Consider the following 19,483-nt stretch of genomic DNA (forward strand, 5'->3'; position numbering starts at 1 on the left):
TGTTTATGTTGTGAGGTGAACAAGATTATTTAAGTATTTATTACTTTTGTTTTAGATCATATATTGATTATGTCTGTTTCTCCCATCTTCCTTAATTTATCTTGTTTAAGGGCCTCATTCGCATGAAATAATTAGAGTTGGCACTGCTGAATTATATCTAATGTGCCATTAATTCCTATAGAAAAGCCAATCAGCGTGTTTACAGGTGACACTGCTGTTTGTTTAGGTGTTAAATTAATCTGATTTCTGGTCTGTTCGTTTTCGTGCCAGTGTCCGTACAGTAGTTGTCTCAAAAGTGCTTTTATTATTGTATAGTTCTCTGCCTGTAATTTCTGTCAAAGATCTGAATACCAAGTGTTTCTCCACCATCTTACAGAGTGCTGTGATATATGTACATAAACCATCTGAAAATATTAAGTCCTTTTTCATTTTCTATTGGGGAAAATGGAATGGCTTGTAAATAATATTTGTGTAAATGTCTTATTTTATACATATGATGCGCATTGAAATCTCGTCAGTGCATGTTTGGAGTTAACACCGTTTTCTAACACGTGTCAATTTTGTACTGATGCATCTGTGAATTTTTTTTTTTTTTTTTTTTTACCCCATTTTCATTAACACCTGTTTGTGGTGATTTCCATATTCTGATATCAAACATTACAGTTATTGTATATAACAGATATGCTGATGTTTGTACATAGATGTGATATTTTTGGATGCAATTGTTGTAAGTGTAAATGTGTGAAGTTATTTAAAAGAAACGATGTTACAAAAATGTTTGTTAATAAATACTAATTAATATTAAAGGATCATCATTTGCTTTTCCCCTTCTACACACTCAGCCTCTTATATAATAAAATCTAAAAACGTTGAAAAATATTATATATTTATATATCTATAATATATTAACGAAATCCAAATTCCACTTCATTGTGGTTTTTCTTCAGTTACATTATTTCGTTATAAAATTTTATCAATATCGGTTTTAAAACGCGGTACCCGTACTCTCAACTGTAAATCATTCGCATATATATATAATATTGTGTATATATATTTTATAAATCACATGTATATATGTATGTATGTATATATATATATATATATATAATGTATTAAAAAATTAATAATTATTATTTTTAATTCAAAAATTAAGAGGACAAAATCTCGCCGTCTCAACAGGGTCAGTGCTAGAGCGCCTACTGGAGGCTCAATGGGTCGCATCTCTATGCACTCGATTACTCTTCCTGCTGTTGAATAGCTAGACAATCGATTGTTCAGAGCTGATGCAACACTATCATTACAAAGCAAAATTGTTTAAAATAGCTTAATAATTCACATGTATTTATATAAATCTAATATATTACACCGATATATCCAAATATGTTTGTAAACTCGTGTACATAAATTGATAAAACGGACTTTCATTCATAGATATAGCTGGGGGACTTTTATTATGAAATACGCAATGTAATCTTTCAACAGGAAAAAGCTGTCACCGGCGCACACGTTTCTCAGCTACCACCGGTGAGATTTAATGGGATTTTTAAAAATTAAATATCTGAGCTTTTGTCTTCTATTATCACTGACATTTCATAAGGATAGTATTAAATTTTATACCGACCTATTTCCTGATTTGAAGTGTTTCTTTCACTCTGGGAAATAAGTCAGACAGCTCATCCTCAACATCAGGGCTGAACAACTGATCCTGAAAATAACAGTTTTGACATATGGCTTCTACCAGAACCACAAATTGAGTTTATCTTCGTTATTTGTCATATAAGCCTGCGATTACTTCATTCGCACAGAAGCAGCAGACATCATGGGAGAGCAGCTGAGTCCTGATGAGAAGTTCCAGCTCATCACCAGAAACCTCCAGGTGAGAAACAGCAGGGAAAGATGTTAAGAGATTCCCTCAAAAACATATTTAACATGTGAAGTATGTTTGTTGTTGTTTTGAAGATATTCATTTATACAATTTCTGTTTTTTTTTTTTTTTACATGCACCGTTAAAGGGTCCTATTATGCTCTTTTACGTTTTGGGGGTGTACTAGAACATGTTCTCCTGCTTGGTGGTTTGAAAATCGCATTATTTTTCACATAATTTACATTATTACAATACCTTTCTTTTTATTTTTTTATTGCACAAACACAAATACAATAAGGCAATAAAAGACCACAATGCGATCTTTGAGAACAGAGAACCAAACAAAATGAATAAAAAAAATAATAATAAATAAATAAATAAAAAATACAAAAAACACAAAAGAAAAAGTCAAAAAAAGATAATTAATTACACAATAGGGTCTTCTAAAAGTTAAAATTTCTGCAATAAACTAAACAGTTTTTTTCCATTTTTACATTTTAGCAATCTTTTCATCCAAAATTCATTTTGAAAAACAGAAAACAATGACTTTGATTTAAGGCACTTACATTTATGAATATAAAATTTGCCCAAAATGAGAATAATATTCAGTATAAATTGAGTACATACATCTTCCATTATGAGCCACAAATCATATCATTTTTAGAAAACTGAGAAGACAGCTTGACTGAATCTTTAAGCCACTCGAATGTATCATAATTACAATACCTTCCTTCCCAGCCTGACAAAAGACTTGATTAGTTCCGGCTTTGATGAAGGCCCGCCTTCCGAAAAATGAAATGTGTTGTGATTGGTTAGCTGTCCCAGTGCGTTGTGATTGGTAAACAGCTTAGACGGTGTTTCAGTATTGCCCCGCCCCTTGCCAGAACAGCAAGTTCATCAAAATTGCCATCAGTTCAGATCCCGAGAATATTGAACACGAGGATCGTGCAGAACATTTGCACGCACGGATATTGCAAGACCTATTAAAGTAGTAAGGTTATTGTTTTTTTTTGGCTAAATCACGTTTTAGATAGGATGTCAACAACAGCTTAAAAATGTTGGCGCTGTTGGAGCGGGAGAGCTCGAGGTTTCCCCGGTAACGCTGTACACAAAGTAGAGCTCCACTCACAAACGCTGAATTATCAGACATTATATGCAAGATGAAATTAAAATGACATCCAAAATTTTCTGAAAATAGTTGGTTTCCATCAGAAATACAGTGATATAAAATACAGTGATATAAAAACACCCGCACTGGGTTTCGATTTTGAAACGTGCAGTGCTCCTCAGCCCCCAACCATTCAAATTTCTGTAGGTGGGATTTACAATTTATGATGTCACAAATACAGGAAAACAACTTTGTAGTCCAAATGAGCCGTTCGTTGTAGTTCTTGTAAAGGGATTTTAAAAAAACAAAATATCACCCTTTGGAGTGGACTTTGAGATTTGTAATTTTGTAGATCGTTTTATGCCCAAACATACACACTACACACTGACTAAAATTCAAAAAGTGAAAAAGCATAATAGGACCCCTTTAATGAGGTGTTCTGTCAGTTGCAATAGACTTTTTCTGATACTGTTGTTTTCTCAGGAGGTTCTTGGTGAGGAGAGGTTGAAGGAGATCCTGAAGGAGAGGGAACTGAAGGTCTACTGGGGAACAGCCACCACAGGCAAACCCCATGTGGCCTACTTTGTCCCCATGTCAAAGATCGCTGACTTCCTGAAGGCGGGCTGCGAGGTTTGACTCTGGCGTTCTGTATTGGTTCTGAATTACTTGCATGGACAATTGATCAGGGCACGGGTGTGTATAACTATTGATGTTTCTGTTCTGTAGGTGACCATCCTCTTTGCCGATCTCCATGCCTATCTGGACAACATGAAGGCTCCCTGGGAGCTGCTGGAGCTCAGGGTGCAGTATTATGAGCAGATCATTAAGGCCATGTTGGAGAGCATTGGAGTTCCCCTTGACAAACTCAAATTTGTCAAAGGCACAGACTATCAGCTCAGCAGGTAAGTTTTTTTTTTTTTAGGAAGTGTTTTTACAGATTAAGAAGAGGTATGTTTTGTTGTGTTGTCAAACATGTTTTTCTTACCATGAATATAAAGATGATGTTTATGGTTGTTATTTATATAAGAAGAAGGCAAATGCTTTGTGTGGTTGATTTATTATAGAGAATACACTCTGGATGTTTACCGACTGTCATCCATGGTCACTGAACATGATGCCAAGAAAGCAGGTGCTGAGGTGGTCAAACAGGTTGAGCATCCTCTTCTGAGTGGCCTGCTGTATCCTGGACTACAGGTATGCAGATCATCTTCTGCTAACATTTTCCTCATCTTTGGGGTCTTCTAGAGGGGTCTGTATGTATTTGTTTTTAATAGAAGCTTGAACATGAAGTCAGTTTTCAAAACCTGCGTATTTTTTCTAATTGGTGCAAATGCAACCCATTAAAATGTTGCTTATGTATTTCTATACTACTGTTCAGAAGTTTGGGACTCGTCATTTGTATTTTTTTGGAAAGAACAAAATTAATACTTTCATTCAGCAAAGGTGGATTAAATTGATAAAAAGTAAAGTAAAGACACTTATATTATTTGAAAAATATTTTTTTGTAATTTTCTTTTGTTCTATTAAATGTGGTATTCTTCCACAAAAAATATAAAGCAGCACAACTGTTTTTAACATGATGATAAGAAATGTTGCTTGAGCAGAATATCAGCATATTTGAATGATTTCTGAAGTATTGTTTTAAAATGGAATAGTTATTTTAAATTGTTGTAATATCTCACTATATTACTGGTTTAAATGTTTCATGTTTTAAGTTTAAATATTTGTAAATAAATGCAGCCTTTGTGAGCATAAAAAAAACGGAGTGTCTATTTACACTAAGTGAAAATAGCTCGTCTTGTTGGCAAAGGCTATTTACACTAACACAGTGTAAAAGATGCCGATACAGTATCAGTTTCAGTGACACAGGTGGTAAGTGAGTGCAAATAGCCGCTGCCTAAAAAAAATCGTACTGACTCTAAACTTTTAAACGGTAGTGTATAGTTACTCTATGCTTATCAGTACTTCTCTTTTATTCTCTTATTTAAAACTTAAATTTCCTGACTGGATGAATTTTTTTTGTTGCTCTTTTCTATATTCTAATTTGCTGCTTAGTCCAGACACTGTGACATTGTTTTTCATTTCTGTCAGGCACTGGATGAGGAGTACTTAAAAGTAGATGCTCAGTTCGGGGGTGTGGACCAAAGGAAGATCTTCACATTAGCAGAGAAGGTAAATTATTATTTTTTTTACATATTTCTTATTCCATATGATGTTTTAAAGTGCACCTATGCAGTACTGTGCAGAAGTCTTAGGCACAATAGATGCTTCTCAAAAGTTTTTGATTTAATATTTGTTCTTTCTTCTTTTGCATCTTTTGCTTTAACTTGCCAGTAAGAAAAAAAAAAAAAATCAAACTTGATTATTATATTTGTATAAAGATGCTGATCCCAATGTATATATGTATGGGTATGTTTGCTGGCTATCTTTTGTTTTTTTAGAATTGTTGTTTTCTCTGTTTTTTTTTTGCAGTATCTGCCCTCTCTTGGGTACACCAAACGTATCCACATGATGAACCCAATGGTGCCTGGACTGACGGGGGGCAAGATGAGTTCCTCTGAGGAGGTACGGTACCATCTACACCTTCAAAGATTTCAAGAATGCTGTAAGATAAAGATTTACAATCACATTCTTTGATTCATGTAATCAAAGAATCCTATTGATTCTGCAGGATGGGATAATGGCTTATGCTGTTGTATTACAGGTGTCGGGTTAATACACTAAAATTAATAATTCTCAAACTTTCATATGTGCTACAGGAATCCAAGATTGACCTGCTGGATAAGAACCAAGAGGTGAAGAAGAAATTAAAGAAAGCCTTCTGTGAGCCTGGAAATGTGGAGAATAATGGAGTTCTGTCCTTTGTCAAACATGTGGTTTTCCCTCTGCACTCAGGTGAGTTCTGGCAAAATAATAATTATTTTAGAAATGTAAACTTCTAGTTAAGTGCTTAATGATGTGTTCTGTTTTCAGAGTTTATGATCAAAAGAGATCCAAAGTGGGGAGGCGACAAAGTCTATACAGACTATGAGGAAGTGGAGAAGGACTTTGCTGCAGAGGTATCTGAACAATATAAAAATTTACTCAAAGGGATAGGTCACCCAAAAATGAAAATTCTGTCATTAATTACTCACCCTCATGTCGTTCCAAACCTGCAAGACCTTTTGTAACACAAATTAAGATATTTTTGGTGTAATCCAAGAGTTTTCTGACCCTCCATAGACAGCAACACAACTGAAACGTTCAAGGCCTAGAACAGTAGTAAGGACTTCATTAAAATAGTCCATGTGACATCAGTGGTTCAATCGTAATGTTATGAGGCTACGAGAATACTTTTTGTGCACAAAGAAAACTAAAATAATGACTTTATTCAACAATTTCTTCTCTTCTGTGTAAGTCTTCGACGTGCGTTCACGACAGTATTGTGACACGTGTTACTACCTTTCTGGGCCTTGAATGTGTCAGTTGTGTTGCTGTCTATGGAGGGTCAGAAAACGCTCGGGTTTCATCAAAAATATCTTAATTTGTGTTTCAAATATTAACGAAGGTCTTATGGCTTTGGAATGACATGAGGGTGAGTAATTAATGACAGAATTTTCATTTTTGGGTGAACTATCCCTTTAATGTACAAACGACATGTTCATGATGTTCACATAAATTGAGTTGAGCATCATATGTTGACCCCTGCACTGCTTACCTTCAGCAAATCCATCCTGGTGACCTGAAGGCTTCAGTAGAGGTGGCTCTTAACAAACTGCTGGACCCCATCAGAAAGAAGTTTGAGACCCCAGAGTTGAAGAAACTGACAGCATCAGGTTACCCAGAGCTCTCCAAAAACAGTGAGTGAAAATACACAACAATATCTAAAATAATTTTGGACTTAATCATTGACACTTTTGAACCCATTTAACAGTGCTTCTTCAAGTTCTAGATTGAGTTTTAGGACAAGGAAGAATTTGCACCTTTATTTGCACATACATTGAAATTGTCATTGCTTCACAGAAGGAGGAGCGAAGGGAAACCCTAAACAAACCGTAGATGAAGAGGAGGTCATCCCATCTAGATTGGATATCAGAGTTGGCAAAGTCGTCAGTGTAGAAAAGGTAGAGAAAGCCAGCTATAATTTTAAGTGTATTTTTATCTAGGTGAAGGATGTTTAAATAACCTTATTTCTTGACCTGTTAGCATCCAGATGCAGACTCACTGTATTTAGAGAAGATTGATGTGGGGGAGGAACAGCCACGGACTGTAGTGAGTGGACTGGTGGCCTACCTCTCACAGGAGCAGCTTCAGGATCGTCTTGTTTTGTTGTTATGCAACCTAAAGCCCCAGAAGATGAGAGGGATTGAATCTCAAGCCATGCTGCTCTGTGCATCAATGTTAGTAGGACTGATACACTCTAATTCAACCATTTCATTCAATCAGCTCTTATAGTTCTTATAGTAAAAATCATCTTGATTTTTGATCTTTCTAAATGTGATGGTCTTCAGTGAGGGAGAGCCCAGGAAAGTGGAGCCTTTGGATCCACCAGAAGGGTCAGCACCAGGAGACCGTGTTTATGTAGAAGGATATGAATCAGGCAAACCAGATGATGAATTGAAACCAAAGAAAAAGGTGTTTGAAAAGTTGCAGGTATGCGAGTTTTATATCTTTGTACTTAAAGATTCATATTAAAGTATCACTGTGTCTTATTCTTGGTTTTATGTTTATTTGTCTGATCTCTTCAGGTGGATCTGAAAATCTCAGGCGAGTGTGTTGCACAATGGAAAGAGCAAAATCTGATGACCAAACTAGGACAGATCACCTGTAAAACACTGAAGGGTGGAAATATTAGCTAGTTGTATTCACCATTTCTTTCAAAATCCTCAAAGTTAGAGTTCCCATGACAGCCCAGTATCCCCATGAAAAGTACAGTGTCAGGTATTGCTCATCATAGTCATCCAAAACTGTTAACTGACTCTAAAGGAGAAGCAAATGAATTATAATGCCATTATTTAATTTCAACTGTCCCATTCAGCCATATCAACCTGTGAATAATTTAATAGCCCATGATTACTGCAGCAAAATACATATGGGTATCGTCTGTGCTTTACATTGCATGTATTGCCATCCAGGTTGTTTTACATGAAGTACTGGAGTAAATAATGCCATGTTCATTTGTTTGAATAACAAATGAAGACTCTTTCAGGAGTTCATCTGTTATCCTTAAACTCAGGTCCTCCTGTTGTGCCATGTCTGGAACTAGATCATTGCTTACAATGATAAGTCTCCAGTCTGACAATGTTCATACTATTTAATCATCAGTGGAAACGGTTCAGACATGGATAGTTCATATACTCAAACTGTTGTGGATACATATTTTAGCATTAGTTAGCTTACTTCACAGAGAAAAATATGGAATTTCATGTTATCAGAACTCATCTGATGTTAACCAAATTCATTAAAATAAACAACGATTCACAACCATTTCCTATATGTCTTGATGGAATGATGATGGAAATGCTTTTGAAAGTACCTTTATGGTTTGATCTGCTGAAAAGAGATATTTCAATATATGAACCTGACAATAAATATTTTGGAGCCTATTTGGGGAAGTCGTGGCCTAATGGTTAGAGATTCTGACTCGTAATCCAAAGGTTGCGGGTTCGAGTCTCAGGCCGGCAGGGTTTGTAGGTGTAGTGAATGTCCAGCGCTCTCTCCAGCCCAACTGAGGTGCCCTTGAGCAAGGCAACGAACCCCCAACTGCTCCCTGGGCGCCGCAGCATAAATGGCTGCCCACTTCTCCGGGTGTGTGTTCACGGTGTGTGTTCACTGCTGTGTGTGCGCACTTTGGATGGGATAAATGCAGAGCACGAATTCCGAGTATGGGTCACCATACTTGGCCGTATGTCACGCCACTTTCACTATTTTAAAACGCCACCATATGAGCATTAAAATGTAATGTTTGATTAAAGATTATGGAAACTATAATTCACTTATGTATTGTCTTGTACAATAGAAAAAAAAGTGTTGTTGTAGATTTACCAGATAACATCCTTCAAAAAATCAAAACATATAGGACTAGTGGTATGGGGGGCTTATATATGATGTTACGAATGTATGGCTGTTGGTAATGTTGAAAAGCACATGGAAGTTAAAAACAGTCAAAACAAGGTAAATCTATAAATATCTTTAATGCATATTTATTTTTAAAACAGTGTAGTAATTCTGTTAACTCCTCCCTTAACGTAAATAGCTACTAAAGTATTTGTGTATGTATATTTTTACATCAATTTCAGAAGGACCATCAGTCAATACTTTTACCTATTTGCTGGTTTAAAAAGAAATGCAGCATTTAGCTTACAAAGTGCTTTAATCTAATGAAAAGTAAATACGTAAATGTGTATATGTTCAGCTATAGTCAGCATACTGCAAAATTCATAAAGGTAACATATTGTTCTGTACATGTATAATTACACATTTGCTGAAAGCAAATTCTGAAAGTTGATTGCAGTAGCACTAAAACTTTCAAAACTGTAATCAGAATTTCATTGAAAGCTAGTAATCAATTTGTGTGCTTGGACATATTTGTATATGTAAAAAAAATAATTATAACAGGTTTTGACTGTTCTGCGCCAAGCAGTAATTACTACCACTAGTGACCACTAGATGTCAGTTCACTCTTGCAGTCATTAGCTATTTTAAGTCCACAATATACTAAAAGTGACTTTTCTCAGAGCAGACAAACTTATTTAGAAAAATACTTGAAAGCTGTAATAAAGCTATTGTATAAAACAGATTGGGGAAAAGCTTTTTGCATACACTTGAAGGCCATTTCTCCAGGCTAAGGCTTTTAAGACAGCTGTGGTATCCATGGATCCTTGAACAAGATCTATCTTGGGCTTTCATCACTTGCTTTGTCCTCTTGGTTTTCCCATACTGTGACTAAACAGTCCAATCAACTCTCAACTCGTGTGTCCTGACTCTTCAACATGCAGTCTCTGTACTTCCTGAAAAAGAAATATCATTGTATTGATAATTTGCATGGTTCTGTCTGTATTTCATGCACAAACTAAAATAACCAGTGAATGCTTCCTTACGTGCTTGTTTCTGGTTTCCTAATGATTGTGTTCGCTGACCAGCAGGATGCACTTGATCACTTTGCCCATTAACTTCAACCGTTGTTATTTGTTTATTTGTCGAGATCTTGGTCTTATCCGGTGTTGCACTCTCTGTCTTATTGGGAGGATTTGTTCCATGCACTGGTTTCTTAGCAACAGGTGGCGGCACCTTAATTGGCTTTTTTTCCCCATTTGTAACCATTGTCTTGGCTTGGTCAGAAACCTGCGTTATCTCAGCTACAAGATTTTGTTTGAGGCTTGCTTGTACCTCAGGAGAAGTAGGCGTTTCAATGACAACTTTCTTTGTGCTTTTTGAGAAGATAAAGCTGGCTGTAGATGCAGGGGACTTGGATAAGTCACAGCCGTCTGGTGTCTTAGGGGATGGCACAGGTGAACTAGCACTACTATTTGAGGAAATGCGTAGACTGAGCATTGCCGGTACTCCGCTGGAGGACATTGCAGCAGTCTTCATACGTATGGCCTCTTGAAGACACATGGATGGAACTGTGGCTGGAGCAGGAGATGACTTGGCAGGTGAGTTAGACTTCAAGGTCAAGGATTTACGAATAGGCTTTTGTGGCGTTGCTTGACTAGTAATTCTGTGATCCTCATTTGTTGTGGCCTCAATGCTGGGTTTGGTATCGTTAACTTGATCTTCACCTACATTTACAGATCTTAGTCGAACCATCTGAAGCAAGGAAGGTGTGACAAGGGGAATGTTGGCATCCTCCTTTGGAATAGGTGTGCTTTTGTGACGACAAAGCAGGTCTTTGCTTTGGCTGTCTTTGTTTATGAGGCTCAGTTGTCTTCTGAAGTTAACAGTGGATTGGTCTTCCACTGGAAGTGGAGGTGCAAGCGGCACATTAGTGGAATCTGCTTGGGTATCAAGTGATGTTTGCTCTGATGAATCTTGTGCTGACAAAGTTGGCATTTCCTCCCCTTGTACAAGTTCATCTGGTAAAAGAGAGGACATTTTTGTAGGAGCTACAGTTTGCATGACACCTTCGTCCACAGAGAAGTGTGAGACATTGTTACAAGGCTTATCTTCTTGCCTGTCCTCCATATCATTTTGTACAGTTCTTGTTGGCAGAATGGACTCTCTTTTGGAGTCTTGGTCTGGACTGCTAGCCACATCTGAGGCATTAGATGACCTCGATTCTATATTGTCTTGCTGTTCACAGGACTCTTTGTGGCAGTTGATAGATACCTCCGAAAGGGGGTCATGGATGAACGAGGGAGGTGGTGGGGGGAAGTCAAGTTCATCTTGTTCCTCAAACATCAAGTCAGTTGATTCTTCCATTGGTGGCGGTGGTGGAGGCCAAGAAGACTCCAGGAGAGTCACCTGTTCCTCTGTTTCTTGCTTCTGTTCCTCTTCATCAGATGGTGGTATAGACTCTGAGGAGGCTGACGTCTTTTTAGTAGGCGGTGGTGGAGGGTGGTGTTCTGGAGGTGGAGAAGGAGGAGGAGAAATGCCATTGACCTCAGGTATTTCTATGCCGAGAGTTTGCAATTGTTTATGATTGAGAATGTCCTTAGCAATGCAGTTTCCTTTGTTCTCCTCACTGGTTTCATAATTTCTTAGCGTGCATGTTGTGATCACAATTTCAGGACTTGTTTTGACTTCACAGTTTGTTTGTGACAGCATACTTTGATCAACTTTGATAGTTGGTACCGTCATTGTAGGGAGTATTTGGCTTCCTTTTTCCTTTTGATCCTCTACAGTTCTCTGATCTTGTGTATGAACATTCTGTTTGACATCTGTAGGGATCTTTGTACTTTCTAGTTCATTTAGCACATTGTGTAATGTTGAGCTTTCACTATGCCTCAAATCTGGAGGTTCTGCCATCATTTGTTCATGCACTTGTGATGACATGGACTCATTTTGTTCTTTTATAGCTTTGTTCTTCAGTTGGGTACCTGACTTAATTTCTTCTGTTGTCTGTATCTTTGGGATAATTTGTTCAATGGAATTTGTGTTTTGATTTTTACCTATTAATGACTCTTTTTGCTGTTTTTGAAGCTGATGTAACCTATGGGGGTTTGGACCTGGGCCACATAAGAGTTCAAGTGTGCGTTTATTGTGAATCCAGGTTTCAGAGGGTGGGGGAGATGGGGCTTTTACCTTGGGTGGAGGGGGAATGTTGAACAGTTCCCTAAAGGGAATAGTTGGGTGTGTCAGTGTCACCTTGCTTTTCACTGTTGTAACAGGAGGGGAGCACTTTAATGGCTCTGATGGAGTAGTGATAGTTTGAATGTCATGATGTGCTGTGTCTGATGTGACTGAAGATAGAGATGTCATTGATGAAGAGACTGAAACCACCGGCGAGGTCCGTACACCTGTTCTCTCAGGCTTTGGAGGCTTAACTCTTCTCTTTCCAGGTGAGGAGGGACTGACTTCTTTAGGGGAATGCGTAGGTGTCCCACTTTGGCTTGAGTATCCACTCGAAGGAGACAAAGTCCTATCAAATTTGTTTTCACCAGATTCTTCTCCAGTTTTCTGTGGGGATGAGTTACCTGATCTGACATGACTTCTAGTAAAAGCTTGATCAGGACTAAGTGGGCTGCATTCTCTTGACGAGTTGAGCACTGAAGAATGGATAGAACTCTTCTCATTATTGGTGGATTCATGGTATTTTGCACTGCTAAGATCTCTACCTGTTTGCCCATCATCTGGGGCCATATTTTTTATGTCTACCAGTTCCCTTGATCTCCGCTTAAGTTTTTCATGGTGCAGGGAATAGGTTCTCTGAGGTGGTGCTGGTGGCACTTTTGTCTTCATTGCAGAGAGACTACGAGAGAATGAATGGCTGTTTCTGACATTTTCCCCTGCTTCACCCATCTCCCTGTGGTCTAGTCTGTGATTTGTACCATTACTGTTAGAGCTCTTACAACTGCTTGAGCTTGTAACACTTACTTCCTTTGGGATTAAATCTGAATCTTCTTTGGTGCTGTCAGCAACAAATGTTAGTAGACTCTTTGCTTTTGAAGAGACTATGGAGGAGTTGGAGACAATCGTCTCAGATGATTGTGAATGGCTCCTGTTGGGGCTAGCAGTAGCTGGATCTTGATTTGTGCCACCTCCAGATCGTGAAGAAGCCGGGCTAGCTGATGCTAAACTACTCTTGCTAACTGTACTTGTACTGCGCCAGCTGTGATCATGATTAATTTCAATGATGTCTGTTGCAGCAGGCAGAATTGCGTTTGGAATAATCTTGGATAAATAAGTTGCCTGTGGTGAAATAGACATAACGGGACCTTGAGGCTCATGCAGGAAAGAGGATGTGGTCAACCCTGGCACAGCAAGAGACTTTGGCCTCTGTGTAGGGCATGCTCCTATCCCAAGCTTTCGGTTCAACTCATCTTGGTAGACAGAATGGATGTGGTTTATTAGAAACTCCTCATCTCTTGATGTCTGAAGAACCTCAATGTTCTGCAGGTGTACACGAGCCCCTTCATGATTTACTGAAGGAAGCTCTCCATCAATTGTTGGGATGACAATTCTACCAGAGGAATAATCTTCACTGTCATGTTCTCCATTTGGATACTGCTGCAGTATAGTTCCTCTTGCCATATCTTCAATAGAAATAAAACAAAGTAATGTCATTCTTCTGTTTTAGACAGAACAGTTTGTGTAATCTCATATATTTGTCATTGCCGTTTTAAGGTATGTCATGCTAAAAAACTTTTCTTAATATTTGAAAATAACAGTTTTACATGCCCAGTTCTCTTTGGACTTGCTGTGGTATGCCCATTATAGTTGTTCTTCTACTTCTCCTCTTGGCCTTGTCCAGTCGTTTAACTGGGTTCAAGGGCTTAAATGTGGAACCTAAACGGAGTGGTACAACATACAGAGATTGAATACAAAGAAAAAAAAATGTCATGAGGTTTTGTTTTGTTATTCCAAATTAAATCTCAAGTTATACTCAAGAGTGATGGCTTCACTACATTATAAAGGCAATTCATTTTCAAAAATGAAAATTGTCATTAATTATTGATGGACTATGACATGGACTATTTTAACGATGTCCTTGCTACCTTTCTGGGTCTTGAACATGATAGTTCCCTTGTTGTCTATGCAGGATCAGAAAGCTCTTAGATTTCATAAAAAATATATTGTGTTCCAAAGATGAACAAAGGTCTTACAGGTTTGGAATGACATGAGGGCGAGTGATTTAATTTTTTTGGTGAACTAACAAACACGTTTTTTATTTAATCTTAACTGATATCATTTTGATTGATGTCACATTTTCTCAGAACCTATCACAGGACAGATCATAACTTTTTTTGACCAAATGCATGACTTTGTGTTTGCATTGCCCCACTACAATGCAGATTATAAGGGTGGCAAATGAGTGCACTGTTAAACCTAAAAACGCTTTAGAGGGAAAAAAACCCCGAAAGAGGTAGTATGTGCCACTAAGCATCGTTTATTTGTAGACCTTCTTAGTAAGTCAGCATTGTATACCTTGACACGTAAGCACTGGACGTGAGGAGACTGCTGAGACAGTTGAAACTGAAATGACGGAGTGTCCAGCAGTGCTATCAGTCTCAAGTGATTCATCTCTTCCTTTTGAGCTTGTATCTTCCTCTGGCTGTGGAGAATTGGAGGTCATCAGTAAATTGTAAGTGATCCATTATGCATATATGATTTCATTTTAAAGAGTTAAGTGATTGAATGAATAGGATACAAGATGGGGCTTGCATTAAGTTGCCAAAAAGAGAAAAGAAAAACCTCTTAGCGGTAACTCCCTTAAAATGACAACTAAAGCTTATCCTCAGGGGTTTGGTGGAACCTAGCCCTAAAAATTTAAGTAAAGTTTTATGACTGTTTTAATGATTTTATTTGTTAGATACAGATGAAAGTTCAAGACCAGATCTAAGAGATGGAATAGGTCAAAACCTCCAAAATATTTGATTTGTTTAAACTGAACAACTTTTCATGCTAATCTAATCTTGTTATCTTAATCTATTGTATGAAATGCCAAGAAAAAAAGGAGTTTTAATGCTTTAAAAAAAAGCAGAATGGGATCCTAAAGTATACCACATCTGTGGAAATTGCCATGGATATTGATATAGAATCTTTGGAGGCTTACCACAGTCTGATCATCCTGAAAGTCCACTCCGTTTTTGTTCTCTGCATGGAGGAAAGACAGAAAGTGAGGTGCGTCAGAAAACACAGTTGTACGTTAGAAAGCCAGATTGTGAGCAGTGCATTAAGGCTGTCATAGATCAGTGTTTTGTGTAACAAAAGATAGGCATAAGGCTCACCCTCCTGTTGTAGTGTCTTTAGTCCCTCTTGGGCCTCAGTATGCAGGTCTTCCAGGTACTGTGGTCTGCTTCCCTCTATGAAAACATTCTCCTGGTAGTGCTGGGAGGCCGTGTAGTGTACAGTCAGCTTTCTTGGGTCGTTCTGCTTTTGGCCTGCTAAAAGAGGGAAAGGTATTGTTGTTATTGTAAAAAAACAAGTCTTGTTATTCTTTCTGAATTTCCCCTTGGGGATTAATAAAGTATCTATCAATCAATCAATCAAAGATGTATTTAGTCATTCTCCCAACCATGCAGAATGACATTATCAAATCGCAGGAGAGTTTAAAAAACGTTTATTCCAAATCAAATCAAAATAGTGATGCATAAGCAGGACATCTTTGCTAAAGGCACAAAAGGTCAACATTTACAAACTACCCCGTTGAGTTTTTTTCATTTCTGTGAGAAATTTGAATTATGAATGAGTGAAGATTTCCGCACATCTATTTTGTGAATGGTGCAGTGAAAGCTCAGAAATCTGGCTGTCAAGTGCTCCAACTCTGCCCATTCGTTCTCTATCCAGCAGCAACACCTGCTAAAGATGGCAGCTAATTCTAGTCAGATTTTGATGGACGTTAGAGGCACATGTTGTATAACCCGAATTCCGGAAATGTTTAGATTTTTATTTTTATTTTTGAATAAAATTAAAACTAAAAGACTTTCATATCACATGAGCCAATATTTTATTCACAATAGAACATAGATAACATGATAAATGTTTAAACTAAGAAATTTTACACTTTTATCCACTAAATGAGCTCATTCCAAATTTGATGCCTGCTACAGGTCTCAAAAAAGTTGGCACGGGGGCAACAAAGGGCTGAAAAAGCAAGACATTTTTGAAAAGATTCAGCTGGGAGAGCATCTAGCAACTAATTAAGTTAATTAACATCAGATCTGTAACATTAGCTATAAAAGGGATGTCTTAGTAGAGAAGTAAAGATGGGCAGCTCTCCAATCTGTGAAAGAGTGCGTAAAAAGATTGTGTAATACTTTAAAAACAACGTTCCTCAACGTTAAATTGCGAAGGCTTTGCAAATCTCATCATCTACAGTGCATAATATCATCAAAACATTCAAAGAAACATTTGTTGGATGCCCCTGGTCTTCGGGCCCTCAGACGACACTGCATCACTCATTTCTGCAGATGCCAACTAAAGCTCTATCGTGCAAAAAGGAAGCCATATGTGAACATGGTCCAGAAGCGCCGTCATGTCCTGTGGGCCAAGGCTCATTTCAAATGGACTGTTTCAAAAGTGAAAAAGTGTTCTATGGTCAGATGCCATGGACTGCTCTTGACTCATCCATGGCAGATGACTCATTTGACATTCTTGTTGGAAATCACGGACGCCGTGTCCTCCGGGCTAAAGAGGAGGGAGACCTTCCAGCGTGTTATCAGCATTTAGTTCAAAAGCCAGCATCTCTGATGGTATGGGGGTGCATACGGTATGGGCAGCTTGCATGTTTTGGAAGGCACTATGAATGCTGAAAGGTATATAAAGGTATTAGAGCAACATATGCTCCCCTCCAGATGACGTCTATTTCAGGGAAGGCCTTGTTTATTTCAGCAGAACAATGCAGAACCACATACTGCAGCTATTACAACAGCATGGCTTCGTAGTAAAAGAGTCTGGGTGCTGAATTGGCCTGCCTGCAGTCCAGATCTTTCACCTATAGAGAACATTTGGTGCATCATTAAACGAAAAATATGTCAAAGATGACCACAAACTCTTCAGCAGCTTCAAACCTATATCAGGCAAGAATGGGACCATTTCCAACACCGAAAGTCCAGAAACTCATAACTTCGATACCCAGACATCTTCAAACTGTTTTGAAAAGAAGAGGAGATGCTACACCATGGTAAACATGCAGGCATGTAGCAGGCATCAGATTTTAAATGAGCTCATTTTGTGCATACACTTGTAAAATTTCTCAGTTTAAACATTTGTCATGTTATCTATTTTCTATTGTGAATAAAATACTGGCTCATGTGATTTTGAAATTATTTTAGTTTTCATTTTATTCAAATTTAAACGTCCCACCATTTCTGGAATTCAGGTTGTAGATTTCCAACATAGTAATGGACTTCACACTCATGCTGTGACCAGGTAATCTCTTCTGATCTTTAATTCCTTGAAATACCAGATTACACTTTGCTTGCCTCTGTTTAACATATGGCAGCACAAGAGCCTCTGCATTCACAGGAAGAACTTGTCTTGTCTTTCTTTAAATCTTTAATCAGTTTCATTCTGAAATCACCTGAAATATCCCAGTCAAGTATTTGTTTATAACCCAACAAGACCAAGATGAGGAACTGATATAAATCCTCTAAACAAGAGCAATGCACCTAAATTTCAGCAGTCATGAGACAGCACTTGTTCCTGTTAGCAGATTTTCTAGAAAATCCGATAAACTGAATTTCATTTTCAAATATCTATTATTGGCAAATTTATTTGTAAAACATGCAAGCATTGCAAACATCAAAGCACTATGAATTACCTTAGTGGCCTTCCTGTCTGACTTGCACTGAGACTCACTGTTAACTTTACAATAGGGAGAAACGGGACACTTGAGGGTGGCCTATCGTTAGACTGGGGCACTCACAAAGGAACAGTGAGAAGCCTCATACTCGTACCCCTATCATCTTCCTTATGTACGTTCTGAGTGCCTTAAACTACTGGCCAATCAGTTTTGATTCTTCCAAAAGGCATTGCAAATGGAGTTAATGAGAGTGTTTTAGGATAGGGACTTTCCCTTAACAGAGATGTTCTCCTCAGCCTCTTAGCCATTTATGCAGATTTCTAACTGTTCACTCAGTATCAACGTTTAAGCTTCTTGTATAGTACATCTCATGGGGGGTGTCAGGTGTCCTGGCACTGACTACAGGCATTGTGGTACAACAAAGTCAAAACACACACTGCAGGCAAGTGCAATGTATGAGTCCTTTTTGCAAATTATTCAAGTTAAAGGATTGTTCCATGTTAAATACAACTCAAAATAAAACATTAACAGTGTACTTTATACTCCAATATATACAGCAAATATTCCACTGTTATCTCATGGCCAGTTCATACATATTTTACGAGAAGGCTAATTCGTATGAATTCTTAAGACCTCACTCATACGATTTTCTGTGATGGTTAATTTTATGGGCGGGGTTAGCTATGGTCCTTCGTACGAATTCCTACAAATTTGCTACCACATAAAATACATACAATTTTCACAAATTCGAAAAAATTAGCCACCTTGTGTTAGAATTTGCTGTGAGATCAGCTTGAATATTCATCAATTCAATAACAGACTTCCATTTTTAAGTGGAATTCAGTCAACACATTTTATGGATTTGATTTTAAAATTGAGTTTTTATGAAGCTTATCTTGTATTTAACCTGAAACATTCTGTTACTTTGGTTAGTTTTAAGAGTAGATAAAAACAGACATTTACACACAATGTACCCTGGTATTAAGGTATACTGGTAAATTAAATAAAGTGTGTATGCTAGGATTGAACTCAACGTGGCTCCTGACCTTGTTACCTCGGGTATGAACAGCAAAAGGGGCAGCAAAGTAATGGACTTAAAACCTTGTTCTCTTTTACTAATAATAATTATCTCTATCTGTTTGGACACATTAGTATTGAGTCTGTAAACTTCATTATAAGCATTTCATTGTACATTCTTAAAGTCCCTCATTGTTGCCAACATTTTAAGCAAAGAGAAGCCACCTGTTACATATACAGGTACACAGAGAACTTTCCACAATGGAGAGACAATATTTAAAAACTGGAAAATTCTTGAGAACCAGCAGAAATACTTATGTTGAAAGGTGACCTAAATCACCTAAATTCATGAATCTACTCACCCTTCTTCTTGAAGATTGACAACAGAGATAGAACGTTTTTACTAATGATGACCACCATGTCTATCTAGAGATAAAGGTCCAGGCAGCGAGCATTGTAGTTTGAAAGTGTCTTTTATTTGAATGATAAAAGAGAAACTCTTTCACCAAGCAGCATCATGACTAACTCTCCACTTCTTCGGCTGCAGACTAACTGATGTCAACTAGCTGTCTGCAGTGAAGGATAATCAGAATGGACACAATGAGATCTA

At 37.7% G+C, this 19,483-nt stretch overlaps 2 protein-coding genes across 4 annotated transcripts in view; one reads left to right on the forward strand and one right to left on the reverse strand.

Moving 5' to 3' along the window:
* Positions 1-1,260: 1,260 nt before the first annotated feature.
* Positions 1,261-8,940, forward strand: LOC306847038 (tyrosine--tRNA ligase, cytoplasmic-like). Its single transcript, XM_079380777.1, has 14 exons — positions 1,261-1,524; positions 1,806-1,876; positions 3,456-3,602; positions 3,699-3,874; positions 4,037-4,166; positions 5,064-5,144; positions 5,445-5,537; positions 5,732-5,867; positions 5,946-6,031; positions 6,676-6,811; positions 6,975-7,075; positions 7,158-7,351; positions 7,463-7,604; positions 7,700-8,940. Exons 2-14 carry the CDS (start codon positions 1,820-1,822, stop codon positions 7,808-7,810), a joined length of 1,590 nt encoding a protein of 529 aa, XP_079236903.1. The 5' UTR covers positions 1,261-1,524; positions 1,806-1,819; the 3' UTR covers positions 7,811-8,940.
* A 187-nt stretch (positions 8,941-9,127) lies between these two features.
* Positions 9,128-19,483, reverse strand: part of LOC306847676 (NHS-like protein 3) — a 52,946-nt gene continuing 42,590 nt past the window's right edge. For 2 of the 3 annotated variants that reach the window (XM_079381772.1, XM_079381773.1), the window contains 6 exons: positions 15,341-15,496; positions 15,166-15,206; positions 14,538-14,664; positions 13,791-13,898; positions 10,052-13,645; positions 9,128-9,961 (listed from right to left, as the gene is read on the reverse strand). In XM_079381772.1, the coding sequence (XP_079237898.1) occupies positions 9,939-9,961; positions 10,052-13,645; positions 13,791-13,898; positions 14,538-14,664; positions 15,166-15,206; positions 15,341-15,496 (4,049 nt within the window). In that variant the 3' untranslated portion in view covers positions 9,128-9,938. The remainder of the gene's footprint in view (positions 9,962-10,051; positions 13,646-13,790; positions 13,899-14,537; positions 14,665-15,165; positions 15,207-15,340; positions 15,497-19,483) is intronic. The other variant, XM_079381774.1, reaches the window with a different exon arrangement.

Source organism: Barbus barbus (genome assembly GCF_936440315.1).
Source record: "Barbus barbus genome assembly, chromosome: 27".
Taxonomy (NCBI): Eukaryota; Metazoa; Chordata; class Actinopteri; order Cypriniformes; family Cyprinidae; genus Barbus; species Barbus barbus.

Bases quoted from the DNA above. Each gene is read 5' to 3' on its own strand.
- LOC306847038 (XM_079380777.1), top strand. From the start codon at position 1,820: ATGGGAGAGCAGCTGAGTCCTGATGAGAAGTTCCAGCTCATCACCAGA. The intron at 1,877-3,455 runs GTGAGAAACAGC...TTGTTTTCTCAG, and splicing joins TCATCACCAGAAACCTCCAG to GAGGTTCTTGGTGAGGAGAG. The intron at 7,352-7,462 runs GTTAGTAGGACT...GATGGTCTTCAG, and splicing joins ATGCTGCTCTGTGCATCAAT to TGAGGGAGAGCCCAGGAAAG.